The sequence below is a fragment of the Dromiciops gliroides genome, chromosome 3 (assembly GCF_019393635.1).
Source record: "Dromiciops gliroides isolate mDroGli1 chromosome 3, mDroGli1.pri, whole genome shotgun sequence".
Taxonomy (NCBI): Eukaryota; Metazoa; Chordata; class Mammalia; order Microbiotheria; family Microbiotheriidae; genus Dromiciops; species Dromiciops gliroides.
Window position 1 is genome coordinate 53,673,916 of NC_057863.1, and position 19,653 is coordinate 53,693,568.

The window sequence follows — 19,653 nt, forward strand, 5'->3', positions numbered from 1 at the left end:
ATTCTGACTCCTCCATTTAATAACTATGTGAGCTTAGGCAAGTCATTCTACTTTTTTGGACTTCATCTGTGCCCATCTGTAAAGTGTGGAGGCAGGCCTAGATTCAATTCAATCAGTATTTATTAAATCCCTACCAAATATGTTAAATTAGGTCCTGGGGATACAAAGTAAAATATTCAGCAGTCCTAGCCTTTGAGTAGCTTACATTCAGTATGCACAAGTAAAGAAATGCAACATATATACAAAGTAATACAGAGTAATTTTTTTGGTGGGGAAATGAGGGTTAAGTGACTTGCCCAAGGTCATACAACTAGTAAATATCAAGTGTCTGAGGCTGGATTTGAACTCAGGTCCTCCTGAATTCAGGGCTGGTGCTTTGCCCACTGTACCACCTAGCTGCCCCCCAGAGTAATTTTAAGGGGGCCAGAGTGCTTATAACTAAGGTAATCCAGAAAGGCTTCATGTAGGAGGTAGTACCAAGGTTGTGAGTTTATGTGTGTGTGTGTGTGTGGGGGGGGTGTTACTTGTGCATAGAGACATAGAGACATAGAGGCCAGAGGAAGAATGCCATCGATAAGAAATATCCAGCAGTGTATTTTGGCTAGAAGATAGAAGGAGGAATAGGAAATATGAATAGGAAGACTTAGAAGTTTATATTTTATCTTGAGGCACTAGGGAGCCACTGAAGATTGTTCAGTTGGGAGATTTTCACAGTCATATCCAGGTCACTTTTTTTTTTTTTTGGCAGGGCAATGAGGGTTAAGTGACTTGCCCAGGGTCACACACCTAGTAAGTGTCAGAGGCTGGATTTGAACTCAGGTACTCCTGAATCCAAGGCTGGTGCTTTATCCACTGCGCCACCTACCTGCCCCCTTCTAGGTCACTTTCAGCTGTAGGTCTAGTGCCCTCTGATCAGGGATCTTTTCAGTGTTAGTAATTCTCAAACAGTGGGAATTACAACCTCTCCAAGTGGTGTCCTCCTGCCTAGCTCTTAATATTTTCTACCCAACATGATGAAGTTTTTTTAATGTTCTGTAGTACCTGTGCAAAACTGGTCTTTTATTTCTTACTGACCTACCCTTTATCATATATTTCTTTGATAATAACTTTTATTATATATATGTATATATGTATGCATATGTGTGTATTGTGTGGGCCAAATTCAGTATGGGGAGACTTAATTGGGTGGCTCGCTGTAATATTGGGGTTCAGAAAATAATGGGAGACCTCTAGGTCCATAGTTTCCCCTCTTCCAAGCTGCCTTTACTTTAATTATTTCTCTCAGACTGATAAGAAAGGAGATTTAACAGCCTCTTTTCCACAAACAAATCAGGTTTTATTAATGGGAACAACATTTACAACAGAAGTGAAATTAATACAGCAAGGGACAATGAGGAAGGTGATACAGAAAGGGGAAACTATGTCTCACTTCCTAGATAGTTAGAATCTAAATCTCCAGGGTAAATAAAAAGTCCCTGGTTCAAATAAAAACTAACTCAAACCATAAACCTGCCTCCAGCCCAGCTGGCCCAAAGAGCCAGCCTTGCTTCAACAACACAAACTCACCACCACCTGGAATCTGCAGCTCCAAAAATAATCAGCGGTGCCATGTCTCTTGGCTCAGTCCTAAGGTCAACCACCCACCAGCTTCTCTCTCTCTCCCTCCCTCCCTCCCTCTCTCTCTCGCTCTCGCTATCGCTCTCTCTCTCTCAGGTGGAAAAATGCGATCCTCACTCCTCCCTCCTCCCAGAAGCCTCTCATCAAAATGGAAACAGGGCTTTCCACACACAGAGCTCCAAGTTAATTGGCTGGCAAGTTTGATCAACAGGACCCACAAGCAAACATCATTTCCTGATGCTGAAGCCACATGGCTTTTCAAGATTACATCTTTTCAGTCTGACTATAATGAAGCAAAGATGTGATCACGAAAACCCCAAATCACAATTCCTTACACTCCCCCCTGTGCTTTGTTAAGAAACACGGGATGTTTCCTTGATGAAGCAGTAAAAAATAACAGAATATCATAACCTATGCTAACAAACAAAATGCTAATAATAATATAGGAAAGGGAGAAAGGGAAAATCTTGTTCAGAGGGGCAGTTCATCATGGACTCGCGCTTTGACAATGTCTACAGAGGGAAAGCCTCTGCAGAAGATACATATTACAGATGGTGTATATAGTAACAGAAATGTTCATTTGGAGTCCTTGAAATCTTGTCTTTGGTGAGTGTTAAGATGCCATCAGGGAGTCTGGATTCTGGTTGTCTCTGGATACTTTTGCTTCTTTAGCTGTTTAACTACTGGATTTCCACTAACCTTTAGCATAGCATTGTCAGTAATCAAATTAAACAGTGAGAGTTCTTCAAACTATAACCCATATAGAACAAATTTAAACTTGATACATACATGTAGCATATTACAGTATATATGTATATACATGCCTATACACATATATGTATGTGTGTATATATACATATACACACATACATATACATACATACACATACATATACATATACATGTATATGTATATATGTGTGTGTGTATATATATATATATGAGAGAGAGAGAGAGAGAGAGATGGTGTGATTTTAATGACTAGAGAACTGACCTCAGATTCAGGAAGACATAGGTTCAAGGCATATAGGCATATATGCATATTTATGTATATATGTGTGTATATACATGTATGTATGTGTGTATGTATGTATGTAACCTGTCCACAATCACACAGGGATGGGATTTGAACCCAAATGCCAGGACTCCAAATTTTGGACTCTTTCCACTCAACCTTGATGTCTCTATAACTTGTTGAGTGAGTCCCTCATTATCAATATCATGTGAAATCTAACAGAAGAGTAGACAGGTTTGCTAACAGGGCTCTTTCCCATTGTAATGAAAGATGAAAGAATGTGTGGGCTATTTTCATACACACACACACACACACACATATATATATATATACATACACATATGCATATAGGCATATATATACATATATATGTGTATAAGTATGTATATATGCATATATATACATAGGTATAAATGTATATGTGTATTATACAAATGCACATATATATACACACTTATTTACATTCCTGGTGGCTAAATCTCCAGATCGCGGTTTAAATACCTTTGGGTTAGGCCAATTGATAGAGAACTGGAAATGTTTGCAAGGCTAGAAATAACTTCTCCCTTTGTAATTCACATTTAGGTTGTTTGTCCTGCTTCTGTTAGTATTGTTACATTCTATTTTCCATTCTAGTTATTTGTATGCATGTCCTATTCCTCACCTCAGCTACGTGGTGCATTAGATAGAACACTGGGCTTGGGATGAGGAAGACACATCTTCCTGAGTTCAAATTCAAACTCATATAGTTACTACCTGTGTGACCCTAGGCAAGTCACTTAACCCTGTTTGTCTCAGTTCTTCATCTGTAAAATGAACTGGAGAAAGAATGGAAAACCCAATATCTTTGCCAAGAAAATCCCAAATTGGGTCATGAAGAGTCAGACATGACTGAAACAACTGAACAATCTATCCATCACCGCTTTTATCATGTACTCCCTCCTTACACATACATCCCATTTCTGTTTCTGGGATGACAAAGAGCTTTAATGTTTTGTTTGTTTTGTTTTTTTGTAGGACAATGGGGCTTAAGTGACTTGCCCAGGGTCACACAGCTAGTAGGTGTCAAGTGTCTGATGCTGGATTTGAACTCAGGTCCTCCTGAATCCAAGACAGGTGCTTTATACACTGTGCCACATAGCTGCCCCAGAGCTTTAATGTTTGCAAAGATTTTTGCAAATATTGTTTCATTTTATTTACACAAACATCCTTGGAGGTAAATGCTATTTTTTATCTCCATTTCACACAAAAGGAAACTGAGGCTAGAAGAGGTTAAGTGACTAGCCTGTGGTCATACAGCTAGCACATGTCTGATACTGGATTTGAACTCAGATCTTTCTGACTCCTGGTCCCATACTTTATCCACTTGTGATAATGAATGAATGAATGAATGAATGTTTGAGTGAATGAGTGAAGAAGCATTTAAGTGCTTACTATGTGCCAAGACCAGTAGTAAGTGATTGGAATCCAAAGACCAAAGCAAGGACAGTTATTGCTCTCAATATATTTATATTCTAATTTGAGAATGGTGGCCTAGGAGGGGCACTTTTGTTTGAAAAGTTACGGGGATGGTTAATGGTAATTGCTTGACACATGGATTAAGAATAAGCTAGACTCAGATAAATAGCCTCATCTTATTTGAACATTTTCATTGTGCATTTTTACACCTTGGAAATCATCAGAGCTTGGTTTTTGGTGATTTTCTAGACTTGAGAAAGTGATGGAGAAAATGGCAATAATGTAGGTGAAACTTAAAAGAGTGCCCTGCATCCATTCTCTCCTCCTCTCTTCCAGAGCTGATTGTTAAATATTTACCAGCACACTCATGGCACACATCCCTTCCAGGAGCAATGACAGGGTTGAATTGATCATGGTTTAGGAACTGGCAAGCTGTGGAGAAGGTGTGTAGGTTGGCTGATGAGAAAATGGCCAAAGAATGGGGTGTAAACATAAGCATGGCTGAGGCCTTGATGAAATAATGGACCAATTGAGATGCTCACAGACCAGGATAGCAGGATCCCAGGTGGAAATTTTGCAGATAAAAGGATTAAAACGTGGAAGACTTGAGATCTTATCAGAGCAGTAAGGCAGCTCACAGGAGGAACTAAATGGGGCCAGGGCCTGCCTGAAATAGTGAGCCAGGGGAGAGCAGGTCATTCATCTTTTGGAACCCCCGCAGTGCCTAAACGTGGTCCTTCGAATGTAATGTTGCAAATGCAAAGAGTCTCTGATTTCATGCAGCTAGGGAGTTACTTCCCTCCAATCATTCATTTGTTAATCACCTATTATGTTTGTCAGGTACTGTGCTAGGTGCCTATGCTGATTAATAACTAGACAAGTTCTAACTGTAGGGAGATTGTTGCCAAGTGTTTTGCCCTGAATCTCACAGCTGCTAACAGTCCAAGGCAGCATTTGCATCCAGTCCTTTCTGACTCCAAGCCAAATACTGGGTGATGTCTTACATTGCAAATTATAGGTGTTCTATACACACTTGTTAAAAGAATGGATGAAGATGATTTAGCTCACACTAATCCCCTATCATTAACAAGGTGCATGTGGAAGGGAATCACTTCAGAGTGCTGATTTGTTTCTCGTCTTCCCTTGGTAAAACTGTAATCCAACTGAGTGCTGCAAAATTTGGGTTCTATTGGAAAACCATAGGAGTCAGTGAATCTATGGCCAATTCCCTACTGTGACTGTCATTTTAAGTGACATTGAGCAAGTCACTGATTTCTGCTCCTCCATCTGGAAAATGGGGATAATTATGCTTTCCAATTGCCTCTCAGAGAAGTAGCCAGGGTTAATTAAATGGTGTTTCTGAGGGGCCCTCCTTGGAAGGAGTATGCCTCATAAGGAACCAGTCTTCCTGTAGCTCTTCCATTCGTGCATGACTTAGCGGTTTGGTGGATCTCTTGTTATTTCTTCCCAAATAAGTCATATTGTGTCACCAGCTGTCTCCATGCTCTTGAGTCAAACAGGATTTTGTATACATTACTTTCTGATGCATTTGAAAATTAGACTTGGTTCATCTCCAGTCCCCTTTTGGAAGTTTGCATATTGCTTATCATCAGTGACCATATGTTTATGCAATTTCCAGCCAAATATTGTTGAATAACTGAGATAATATTTAAAACAGCCTACAGCAGTGTGAGCAGGCTGATACTTTTTTGCTCCTTGTTATTTTCCGTGGTTTTAAAAGCCTCATCCCTATATTTTAAGTTGTTTCCTTTTTGGGAACATAGGGGATGTTTCCAGTCCTAGGCTTTCCTTATCCAGGTATTTTGCCCCAAGTAACAATACCAGATAAAACATAAGAGACCATCTTAAAAAGGAAATTGAGGGGAAAGATTTAAAATGAAACCAAAATGGCCTGTAGTAGTTATTTCATAAAAGTCTAATTCCAAGTGCTATAAACTATGATGATTTCCCCTCTCAACTTGGATTTGACTTTCCTTTTCAAAATGTGACAACATCTGAATTTCTTTGGACTCAAGTATGTGACTTTCAGGGCCATATAAAATCTAAACTCAATTTCTAGTCAAAGTTGATGTGAAAGCGCCATCTGGAAGTTGATACAATGGCAAATCCAACCATTTCTGAGAAATTGTCAGGGTTTGGAGTCCCTCCCAGAATCCTGATTTAGTAGACTCTAAGCTTTCAGCAAGTATGTAAAAAACACAAATCTGTTTTGTTTATACATAGCCTCATTACAGCGCGCACCTTTTTCCATCTCGTTCTGCCAATGTCATCCACTGTATCAGAAAATCAAATTCCATAACACCATCACTAGCCAACCTAGCTGCATAATATGTTATTTTGATTAATTGAATTTTTTGGTTAGTTTATTAACCAATTTATATGGTGATACTCTCCCAGGCAAGGCATTTCCTGGATAAGTACCATTACTGGAAGAAACCTTAGTAGAGATCATCTGAAGTCCAAACTCCTTGCTTTATAGATGAAGAAACTGAAGTCTATAGAGAATAACTTAGCCAAAACAAACAGCTAATTGGTGGCTTAAGGGCCCCACCACCTGTTTGTTTGTTTGGTTTTTTCCTTTACTTTGAGTCTAGTATTCTTTTAAAACTTAATCTTAATTGGAATGGCAAATAAAAGGAAAATGGATTAAATTTCTTTCTGGCTTTTACAAATTTTCTCCCTGCCTAGACTTTTGCCAACATGCTTATTGGATGAGAGAATAATCAGAAAGAAGGAATTGTGGGTCTCAACAAGTGACAGACTTGATGTGTGGAATAAGAGTCAGTCACCTCTAGCAATAAGAATAATCAGAAAGAAGGAATTGTGGGTCTCAACAAGTGACAGACTTGATGTACAGAATAAGAGTCAGTGACCTCTAGCAATAAGAAGCCAAGGTGTCATAACTAATTCTAAGAATGGTGGCAGCAGATTGCTAGTTAATTCACCTAGCATTCTTCACACATGTTATTTTTCATGAAATTCTTAAGCTTCCTATTTTATTTTTGTTACCATGCTGCTGCTAACCAACCATCATCATGCCATGTCAAAGTATGTACCCCTTCATCTCCTCTCATTTCCATGTCTGGTTCTAGGAAAAGTTATTAAATTGATGGTCTTATTGTAGGAGACACTTCACTGAACTTACCATCCATCCCAGTAATTTTTGTTAATCAAAGCATCCCTCCCTGACCCCTACTCCCTTACATATATTGTCTTCCCCATTGGACTATATACTTATTAGGGTCAAGGACTCTCTTGCTTTTTGTATCTGCATACTCAGAACTGGCACATATTAAATGTTTAATATCATTTTACCCTTTGGGTAATCTACCTCAAAAAGATGAAGTCACACTTGAATGGTGCTATAGATAGAATGGTAGATGATTAGAGGTATGGAGGACTGGCAAAAAGAAAAAGTGTCACTCCTTGCCCTCATGTTGACATTCTAGAAGAAAATCCATAGTCATCATTTGCTGATTATGGATGACTCTGCTGGTTGGTTGCTAGATTGAACATCTGTCTAAATTTTTAAAACACACACACACACACACACACACACACACACACACAAACTGTTTCTATTACCAAGACTGGAGAGTTGAGACATCAAGTAGTGAACTATGAATACCAGAAAGGGGGCTTTTTTAATTCAGTAAATATCTCAGTTGCTTCAAACCCATGGAAGGTTTAGGAAACCCATCAACACTAAAAAAGATATAGGCTAGTAGTACTCTCAACACTGTCATCTTCTGACATACCAAGGAACTTCCCAGAAAAAATAGGGATGCTCTTTCTTATAGTGTAACCATCCAAAATCCACAAATCCACATCCATCTAGATATAAACAGAGTTAGACAAACATGTATACATATAAAAGCCATGCCTCGTAATGTGCTTCAGATGTCGCCTCACTTCTCTCTAACAGCTCCTTGCAATCTCACCTTTAATGGTCAAAAGGGATCCCAAAAGATTCGGGCAGGAAGGTTCCATGCCAGGCTTACTTAGGAAGCCATGGTCTGGAGAGGAGAAGAGGGGCAAGGGGGCATCCAACCTCAGAGTTGAGACAAACCTCTGAGTCTTTGTCATCTTCACTACCATGACATTTCCTGGGACCATGTCACTCTTAGAGATGGAGGAAGTATGCGAACTGGAATAGGACAAGTTATCAAATGGCCTAAGATATTGATATAGGTTAGGAATGGTTACTTCAGCAGGATGAGGAGTTGAAAGGAACTGCCTGTTTTACAAATTGTGGAATCTCAGATCCATTGCTATAGGCAGGAGATTAATTATAGAAATGTAAGAATTTAAGGGGGCAGCTAGGTGGCACAATGGATAAAGCATTGGCCCTGGATTCAGAAGGACCTGAGTTCAAATCCAGCCTCACTTGATACTTACTAGTTGTGTGACCCTGGGCAAGTCACTTAATCCTCATTGCCCAGCAAAAAACAAAACAAAACAAAACAAAAAAAAGAATTTCAGAAGCAATGAAAATCGGCGTTTGTAAGAAAAATCATGCCATACCACTAAGGACACTGGATACAAAATCCAAAGACTTGTGTTTGAAACTCCTTTTTGCTACTTAATGACATCTGTTTTCTTAATTTTACAAATGAGGAAATTGAAGGTTAAATGACTTGTCCAAGATCACAGAGGTAGTAATTATCCAACGTGTGATTTGAATCCAGGTCTTCTAATTACAACAATACTCTTAAGATTTATGAAGCCCTTTCCTAAAACAAACAAAAATATCTGTGGTATGGATAGTAAGAGTATTATTATCCTTATTTTTAATGAGAAGACTAAGTCCCAGAAGAAAGGAACTGTTCATCTAAATATTATGACAAATTAGCCCTTCCCACATTAGTTCTTATTAAAATAAACAAAAGGGGAGGAAAGTTAACATTGATATAAAATGAACAATGTATTTTTTGTTTTAACAAAATTGCCCTGGTCCCATAGAACAGCAGTTTTGACTCATCTTCTTCCCTATCTTTTTTTTTCTTCCTGTCATAGAAACCAGAGGCAGAATTTGTGGCTGGTTGCTTTTTTTCCCCTGTTACCATACTATTTGAGCAAGTTGCATATTTTTTTTTAGTCCTCAATTTCTTCATGTATAAAATGAGGGGGTTGGGCAAGGTGATCTCTGAAGTCCCTTCCATCTCTAAATCTATGATGCTGTGGGTTAAGAGTCCTTTCTGGCACTAAATCTCATGATGACAAGATCATGTGATCACTCTATGAGAATGCTTGTTAAAGTCATCAGGATGAAATAGATGGCAAAAGAACTCTAAATCTCAAGTTACTCCTGTGTTGTTGATTTAATAGTATCACAGATTCATAGATTTCAAGCTGAAATAGACCTCAGAGACCAACTACTCCAACCCCTTCATTTTATAGATGAAGATTTTATATGATACACACATATACATATACGTGTTTATATATGTATATATGTGTTTCTATGTGTGCTATATATACATATACACACACACACATATATTTACATAGAAAGAAAAAAAAAGAGACAGAGGCAGAAATAGAAGGGCATCATCCCACCCTGTACAATCAAAATAGCCAGTCTTTCCCCCTAGACTATAATGAAGAATTCACAATCTAGAAATGTCAGAACTTTGATGCTTTTGGACAGAAGCTAGAACTCTCAGGACATATACATATATAAGAGGGCAGAAGGGAAGAGAATGACTTCTCTGGAGGGTCATGCAGCACCATTGTGCCCTTGCATCACCCTGAGCTTGCTATCCCAAGCAGGGATGTATTTTTGGGCAAAACAAAAGAAGACTGGCAGTCATCTGGCAAGTACACTCTACTGATGATTTTCTAGGCACCTGCTCTAATCAACAAAAGCCTATATTATATGTTGAAAACTTGGGGGGGGGCAGGGGTGTGGAGGAAAGGGAGGAGGAACAAAGAAATGTCAGAACTAATCCATTACCCTTAGGACAAATACAACAAAGGCAAGAATATACATTAAAAAACAAGACAAAAACAAAAACAAGAGAATACTTAATGGCTAGCCTGTGCTGTATATTTTAGAAGCACAATGCCTGGCACATATAAAAAGCAGTCATTTATTAAACATTCATTGACTATCATCTATCTATCTATCTATCTATCTATCTATCTATCTATCTATCTATCTATCTATCTATCTATCCATCTATCTTCTGATCAATCCATCAATCCATCAATCCATCATTCCATCAATCCATCCACCTATCCACCCATCCATCTGGCACTGCAATGGAATGCTAAGTTTTGGAGTCAGAAAACATGGGCTTGAATCCAGGCTCTGACATTCAGTAGCTATGGGAATAAATCACTTAACCCCAAAGAGTCTCAAGTTCCTCACCTTTGAAATGGGGATAACAATACTCTTGTGACTTGGCTTATAGTATTGCTCTTAAGAAAAGGCATTGCAAACACTAACTAAAGAATAGAAATTGTTATAAATAAAATAGGCATTCAAAAGAGGGAGAGATTATTGTGGGGACTGGAGTACTTAGAAAATGGCTTTACACTGGAGGTGGATCTTGAAGTATGATCAGGCTTTCCATAAAGAAGGAGAGGAGGAACCAATGGAAACAGTTAAATATGGGAAACCAACAAGTGGTAGGGTAAGGTAAGGGGGGAGAGGAGGAAGCAGAGTATTAGTTTTAGCAAAAAGCATTGAGGTGGGAATGACCATGACATGTTCATAGGACTGTGAAAAGCCTCTCCTTATCACAGAAGAACATTTATAGTATTAGAATAGGTGGAAATTATAGAAGATGAGTATCTCTACTCCTAAGGATCTGGGGCCTACAATATAACTCTAGGCACTCCTCCCTATTGGGGGCTTACCATATGCTATAGAGGTCTTTGATGTTGACCAACTGACTTTTGCCACCTTTTGACACTTCCCTCACTCCCCTGTTATTTCATGTAACTGTCTGCACTTCTACCTGTTACCTTCTAGGACCTTCCCCAGTTCTGTGGTCCACCCTATTGCTTCTAGAAAATTTGGGCAATTTTCCATGACAATATCCCGGAAGATGTTGTCTAAGCTCTTTCCTTAATCATGGTTTTCAGGTAGTCTAATAATTTTAAAATTATCTCTCCTGGATCTATTTTCCAAGTCAGCTGTTTTTCTAAGGAGGTATTTCACATTGCCCTCTATTTTTTATTCACTTGGATTTGCTTTATTGTGTCTTGATTTCTCATAAAGTCATTAGCTTCTATTTTATCAATCCTAAATTTGAAGCAATGATTTTCTTCAGAGAGCTTTTGTACTTCCTTTTCTATTTGGCAAATTTGGCTTTTCAAACTGTTGACTTTTTTCCATGACCCTCCTTCTTTACTCTTATTTCTCTTTCCATTTTTCCCTCTACCTCTCTTACTTTATCTTCAAAGTCCTTTTTGAGCACTTATATGGCCTGAGACCAATTCATATTTTTCTTGGAAGCTTTGAATGTAGGAGCCCTGATGTTGCTATCATCTTCTGAGGGTGTACCTCTATCTTCTTTATCACTAAAGAAACTTTCTATGGTCCTAATCTTTCTGTCTGCTCATCTTGCCAGTGTTTTACTTGACTTTTAACTCTTTCTTTAAGTGGGGGCACTGCTTCCAGGATGTACTGTCCCAAGCTTCAGGGAGTCTAAGGTGATACAATTTAAGGAGGGGCAGGTTCTTCACTTGCCTGGTCTGTTCTCTGGTCCACAGATAACCCCAGGTCAACTTGCTAATTAACCAGGCAGCAAAACTTTGTGTGCTGTAGTTGTTAGCTCTGACCAGTTTGTGCCCCTCCCCCACCTGGGCCACCACCACTCAAGCCTACTTTCTGGTTCCCAGCAGGGGTGAAACACACAAATTCTACCTCAGTGCCAGCAGAGACTCCTATAATCCCCCCCCCCCCCCCGACCAACCACTCAGCCCTCTCACCAGATTGTGAGCTTAGTTCCAGATGACACTGGCACTACAGCTGATTCAGAGGCTACAGGGGTCTCTTTCTCTGGGGAGGCCTACCTGGGACTGGATCTGTGTCAGCGTGACCTAGGGGTTGAGCTCCACTCCCGTCCTGGCACAGCAGCCCCCTCCTGCTGACCTTCTAAGCCATCTTTGGCTGGAAAATTATCTCAGCCCATTCTTTTGTGGGTTCTGCTGCTCTAGGAATTGTCCCATGGCATTATTTGGAAGGCTTTTAGAGTAATTGTTTCTTGAGTTCCAAGAGCTTTGATGCTTTGATAATTTTTTTCTTTTTCTTTTTCTTTTTTTTTGGGGGGGGTGGTTTGAGGCAACTGGGGTTAAGTGACTTGTCCAGAGTCATACAGTTAGTAAGTGTCAAGTGTCTGAGACTGGATTTGAACTCAAGTCCTCCTGAATCCAGGGCCAGTGTTCTATCTACTGTGCCACCCAGCTGCCCCAATTCTTTCTTTCTTTCTTTCTTTCTTTCTTTCTTTCTTTCTTTCTTTCTTTCTTTCTTTCTTTCTTTCTTTCTTTCTTTCTTTCTTTCTTTCTTTCTTTCTTTCTTTTTTTCTTCCTTCCTTCCTTTCTTCCTTCCTTCCTTCCTTCCTTCCTTCCTTCCTTCCTTCCTTCCTTCCTTCCTTCCTTCCTTCTTTCCTTCCTTCCTTCCTTCCTTCCTTCCTTCCTTCCTTCCTTCCTTCCTTCCTTCCTTCCTTCCTTCCTTCCTTCCTTCCTTCTATTCTTTTCTTTTCTTTTCTTTTCAGGGCAAGGAGGGTTAAGTGAATTCAGGTCCTCCTGAATCCAGGGCCAGTGCTTTGTCCACTCCACCACCTAGCTGCCCCTTCTGTGGTCCACCCTGATAAGTCCATCTTGTCTCTGATCTGGACTTTCTCCTATTGTCTATCCTGTCCTGATACCACCAAGAAGTATGACAAACGTGAATGTTTGGAGTACCATTTCACACAATTTTAGTTTTCTCATTGTTTTAAAATAAGAAACAACTAAGAAAAGTCAAGAAACAAATGATTCAGAAGTTAATTGTTCACACTCAAATATGTTTTCCAATTCTTCCCGATGGGTGGATGCCATAGAAAGGTAAAGATGTCCCTGTATTAGATTGTCATTGTCATAAATCATCATGGGAAATTTCAAATTCAAATTTGATATTTTAATCTCTGGAACAGAACAAATAGCTAATTATCTACAAGAATTTCAAAACATGACCAACTGCAAGCTATAATAATTCTCAAAAAGTGACATTTGAGGGATAGGGATCTTCAAAGGGAATTCAGAGATAAAGAAGTTTGTTCTATAGATGATATTTGTCACCTGACTTTCTAAGAGAGTTGGTTGCCTTGCACACTCAGAGATTTAAGTGACTTGCCTAGGGTCAGTCAGCCAATATATGTCAACGCTGTGATTTGAATGCAGGTCTTCCTGGTCCAAAGGCCAAGTCCCTATCCGCTGTTCCTTGTTGTTTCTCTGATGTTGGGGGAATTTTTAAGAACAACCTTCTGGCAAGAAACTGCCTTGACAGAGTGTTAAATTCCTTTGGTACAAAAAAAGAGAAAGAACACACAAAATAAAGAAGAAATAGTCTCTTTGAAGGCTATGTCCCTTGAAGTTTCATTTTAGGTTTAAAGATAGATGTATACCTTTCAGATTTGAAATCTTGTCTTCAAACAAACCTTTGTTCTTGAGTATTTAAATCTGAATTTCCCTTTTCCATTTTGGCTTTTGCTAATGATAGAGTGCAGTGAAATGAATGCTCTCCAATCCTTGAAAGCCCAAATGACTGCAAAGCTGAACTCAGAGCACAAGTTCCATGGCCCAAAGCTGCACCTTCCTAACTTAACCTCTGTCTTTCTTTTCCAACAGATGACATTTGATCCAGAAATCTTCTTCAATGTCCTATTGCCCCCAATTATCTTTCATGCTGGATATAGTTTAAAGAAGGTAAGTTTGGGTGATATCTCTCCTCCTATCTCCTTCCCCCAATAAAGAAATCTAATGACATTATCTGGCCAGAGAATTCTACTCTAAGTAAGAGGAGGTAAAATACAGAAACCCTTCTCCTTTTACATGTATCTGTCTCATTTGATTATGCAGGGGTTCCTAAATTAAACATTAATTTTTTTGATAGCTATATTTCAATATATTTAGTTTCCTTTGCAATTCTATGAATTTTATTTTATTTATTTAAAAACATCATTCTGAAAAGGGATCCAAAGGCTTTTCCCTATCTCCCAATGGGTCCATGACAAAGAAAGGTAAAGATGCCCACATATTAATTAGACCATTATTGTCATAAATATTCATGAGCACATTCCTACATGGGAAGATAATACTTATAACTCTTGAGAACTGTATCTCTATTTGGGCAGACAGAAGGAATATACTAGAGGGTATAAATATAAATTGTCTTTGATGTGATGACATAAAGAAAATGAAGGGGTGAAAAAGGGAGTTTATCCCCTGGGCAAGTCGTTTAACCCCAATTGCCTCACTAAAAAAACAAAACAAAACAAACAAAAACAAAACAAAAACAAACAAACAAAAAAAGGATTTTATGGGGAAAAAAGGAAAGGGGAGGTGGAATGGGGTTAATTACATCATATGAAGAGACACAAAAAAACCTATTACAATACAGGGAAAGAAGGGAGGGGTGAGCATTGTTTCAACCTTACTCTCATCAGATTTGGTTCAAAGAGAGAATAACATATATGTTCATTTGGATAAAGAAATTTAGCTTATTCTTTAGGGAAGTGAAAGGGTAAGAGGAAAGGGGGGCATTTATAGAAGGGAGGGCAGAAGCAGGGGAGAAAAGGATGAAGAAAAGGGAGGGGGCAGATTGGGGGAGGCAGGGGTAAGAAGCAAAACATTGGTGAGGAAGTACAAGGTGAAAGAAGGGGGAAAAAGTACCAAGGGGGTAAATAGAATGGAGATAAATAGACAGTAATAATAACTGTGAATGTGAATGGGCTGAACTCTGCTATAAAACAGAAGTGAATAGCAGAGTAGATTCAAAAGCAGAATCCTACAATATGCTGTTTATAAGAAACACATTTGAAGCAGAGAGATACACATAGAGTAAGGGTAAGAGGTTGGAGCAGAATATATTATGCTTCAGCTGAAGTAAAAAAAGCAGGGGTAGCAATGCTTATCTCAGACAAAGCAAAGGAAAAAAGAGATCTAATTAAAAGAGATAAGGAAAGAAACTACATCTTGCTAAAAGGTACTATAGATAATGAAGTAATATCAATACTAAACATGTATGCGCCAAGTGGTATAACATTCAAATTCTTAGAGAACTTAAATGAGTTACAAGAGGAAATAGACAGCAAAACTCTACTAGTGGGGGATCTGAATCGTCCCCTCTCAGAATTAGATACATCTATCCACAAAATAAATAAGAAAGAAGTTAAAGATGTGTATAGGATTGTTCAAAAGTTAGATATGATAGATGTCTGGAGAAAACTGAATGGGGATAGAAAGGAATATACCTTTTTCTCAGCAGTACATGGCACATATTAAAAAATTGACCATCTATTAGGGTACAAAAACCTCATAGTCAAATGTAGAAAGGCAGAAATAGTAAATACATCCTTCTTAGATCATGATGCAATAAGAATTAAATGTAATAAAAAGCCATGGAAAGGTAAACTGAAAATTAATTGAAAACTAAATAATCTCATTCCAAAGAATGGATGGGTCAAACAACAAATCATAGAAACAATCAATAGCTTTATCCAAGAGAATTACAATAATGAGAAAAAATACCAAAACCTATTGGATGCAGCCAAAACAGTGCTTAGGGGAAATTTTATATCTCTAAATGCTTATGTGAATAAAAAACAGAAAGAGGAGATCAATGAATTGGGCATGCAACTGAAAAAGCTAGAAAAAGAACAAATTAAAAATCTCTAACTAAATACTAAATTAGAAATCCTGAAAATCAAAAGAGAAATTAATAAAATTGAAAGCAAGAAAACTAAAGAATGAATCAATAAAACTAAGAGTTGGTTCTTTTAAAAAAACAATAGAATAAATAAACCTTTGCTTAATTTGATTTTTAAAAAAGAAAGAAGAAAAAAACAAATTATCAGTATCAACAATGAAAGGGGTGATTTCACCACCAAGGAAGTAGAAATTAAAGCAATAATTAGGAACTATTTTGTCCAACTGCACGCCAATAAATTTGACAATCTAAATGAAATGGATAAATGTTTACAAAAATACAAATTGCCCAGGTTAACTGAAGAGGATATAAAATCCTTAAATAAGTCCATATTAGAAAAAGAAATTGAACAAGCCATTAATGAACTCCCTAAGAAAAAAATCTCCAGGGCTAGATGGGTTTACAAGTGTATTCTACCAAATATTTAAAGAACAATTAATTTGAATACTATACAAATTATTTGGAAAAATAGGTGAAGGAGTTCTACCAAATTCCTTTTATGACACAAAAATGGTGTTAATACCCAAACCAGGAAGAGCCAAAACAGAAAAAAGAATATTATAGACCAATTTCCCCAATGAATATTGATGCAAAAATCTTGAATAAGACATTAGAAAGGAGATTACAGCAAGTGATCACCAGGATAATACACTATGACCAGGTGGGATTCGTACCAGGAATGCAGGGTTGGTGCAACATTAGGAAAACTATCAACATAATCAACCACATCAATAAGAAAACTAACCAAAATCATATGATTATCTCAATAGATGCAGAGAAAGCTTCTGACAAAACACAGTGCTCATTCCTAATAAAAACACTAGAGAGCAAAGGAATAGGTAGAGTTTTCCTTAAAATATTAAGCATGCTCTACCTAAAACCATCAGCAAACATATGTAATGAAGATAAGTTAGAGGCATTCTCAATAACATCAGGGTTGAAACAGGGATGTCCATTACTACCTCAATTATTTAATATTGTACTAGAAATGTTAGCTATAGCAATAAGAGAAGAAAAAGGAATTAAAGAAATTAGAATAGCAAGGAGGAAACAAAACTTTCACTCTTTGCAGATGATATGATGGTATACTAAAAGAATCCTAGAAAATCAACTAAAAATTACTTGAAACAACAACTTTAGCAAATTTGCAGCATATAAAATAAATCCACATAAATCATTAGCATTTCTATACATGACCAACAAAGTCCAGCAACAAGAGATAGAAATTCCATTTAAAGTTAATGGTAGACAATATAAAATACTTGGGAATTTCCTTGCCAGACAAAGCTGCTCTTTTTCTGGTGGCAACGAATTGGAAATTGAGGGTATGCCCATCAATTGGGGAATGGCTTAACAAGTTGTGGTATATAAATATAATGGAATACTATTGTGCTGGAAGAAATGATGAGCAGATAGACTTCAGAGAAACCTGGAAGGACTAATATGAACTGATGCTAAGTGAAATGAGCAGAACCAGGAGAACATTGTACACAGTATTAACAACACTGGGTGTTGATCAACTGTGATAAACTTGACTCTTTTCAGCAATACAATGGTCCAAGATAGTTCCAAAAGTCTCATGATGGAAAATGCTCTCCAAATCCAGAAAAAAGGAACTATAGAATCTAGATGCAGGTCGAACCATACTATTTCTATTTTTTATTTTGTTTTTTTTTAAGGTTTTTCCTTTGTGCTCTGATTCTTCTTTCACACCATGACTAATGTAGAAATATGTTTGATATGATTGTACACATATAGCCTATGTATATACATACATGTATGTGTATGTATGTATGTATACACACACATATATACATAGCCTATTGTACATATATAGATTGCTGTTTTGGGGAGGGAGGAGATAGGGAAGGGAGGGAGAAAAATTTGAAACTGGAAATCTTATGAAAACAAATGTTGGGAACAGTCTCCACATATAGCTAGAAAATAATAAAATACTTTTATGAAAAAAATTAATAGAAAGAAAAACAATCATGAGCAAGTCACATTTAAAATGTTCTTTGCCTGCAACTGAAGCATTTGGATGAAAACACATTGATCCCATTCATTAAGCACCTACTATGTGCCAGGCATTTTAGTAGGTGTTGGGGAGTTGGAGAATAAAGCAAAAGTCAGCTAGTCAACAAGCACTTATTAACTACCTACTCCATTCCAGGCACTGTGGTAAGGGCTGTAATTGTCCTTGAGGAACTTAAACCTAATTAGGAGAGACAGTATGTGTATATGTAAATATGAATATATATATATATGTATATGTGTGTGTTTATAGTGATTTTGATAGGAAGACACTAACATGGGGAAATCAAGACAGACTATGTAAGGGGCAGCTAGATGGTACAGTGGATAGAGCACTGGCCTTGGAGTTAGGATGACTGGAGTTCAAATCTGGCCTCAGATACTTACTATAGCTGTGTGACCCTGGGAAATCAAGTCACTTAATCCTGATTGCCTTAAAAAGAAAGACAGACCACATTAGGGAAGGATTCTGTGAGTCAGAGATGAGGAGGGAATCCAGGCCTAGAGGACAGCTAGAACAAAGGCACGGATGAAGATAGAGCACAGTACATTATGACCACTAAGATGGACAGTTTGCCCACATCTGGCAGAAAGTTGGAAAATCTACCTTAATCACAGTTATTTCCAAATATTCAGATATGGGTATTCTTTCCCCCATCCATTAATGTCCTACTATGATACCTTATTGTGGTGTGGGGGTGACCCTGACTTCTAAAAGGTGACATCCAATGAGCACAAAATCTGACAACTTGGTCCAAGCTGAAAAGATGCTGAGTATGGGCCCAACTTCTATGTTTCTTATCCAACCAACTAAGTTAGGCTCAGTTAGGAGAGGTTAATCACCAGGTTGATGGATGTTTGGCCATGGAAACTCTTCAAGAGCATCTGCTAAGTTGTAGAGAGGTTATGATCTGTATCAGAGGAGTGAGTACCCACACGGACCCTCAAGTGTTGAAGTAAGTGGGATTATCCCACATCCAAGCTTTTTACTTTTCCTTCAGGTAATAATAGCAGGCCTTCATATAGTGCTTTAAGATTCGCAAAATTCTTTCCATATATGTCATTTGATCCTTACAAAGACCCCACAAGATAGTTACTATAAAGTTGCAGAAGTAGACACTGAAATTCAGAGAGTTTCAATGACTTGTTCAAGGTCACATAACCAATAAATGGCCAAGCTGAGATTCAAACTCAGAGTTTTCCCTTTCTTCACTCCAAAGCTAGAATTCTCTCTAGAATATTGTACCACCTCATAAATTATTGATACAGCTTGAGTACCTAATTTCAAGAGCCAGTGATTCTGATAGTGAAAGTTTTCAGTAAATCACCAATGATTTATTCACTTAAAAAGCTTGATAGTATCATGTAACCATCAATGATTATATAGATGCAAATTTATAGCCTTATGGATTGCCATTTCAGTATATCATGGTTTAATGGTCAAGACAAAAATGTTGGTTTTCTTAGTTCATTGTTGTCCTATCTTGCTTCCTCCTCCATGCTCTCATAGATCTCTTTAAGTTATTCAGGAGTATTTAGTAGGAGGAAGAATGATAAAGAGAAATGAGGCTGACTTTATTCTACTGACTAG

The 19,653-nt window shown here is 37.8% G+C and overlaps 1 protein-coding gene across 1 annotated transcript in view; it reads left to right on the top strand.

Moving 5' to 3' along the window:
• SLC9A9 (solute carrier family 9 member A9) overlaps nucleotides 1-19,653 on the top strand; it is a 733,387-nt gene that overhangs the window by 57,763 nt on the left and 655,971 nt on the right. Inside the window, 1 exon segment of the mRNA XM_043990722.1 lies at nucleotides 13,949-14,026. Coding sequence (XP_043846657.1) covers nucleotides 13,949-14,026 — 78 coding nt within the window.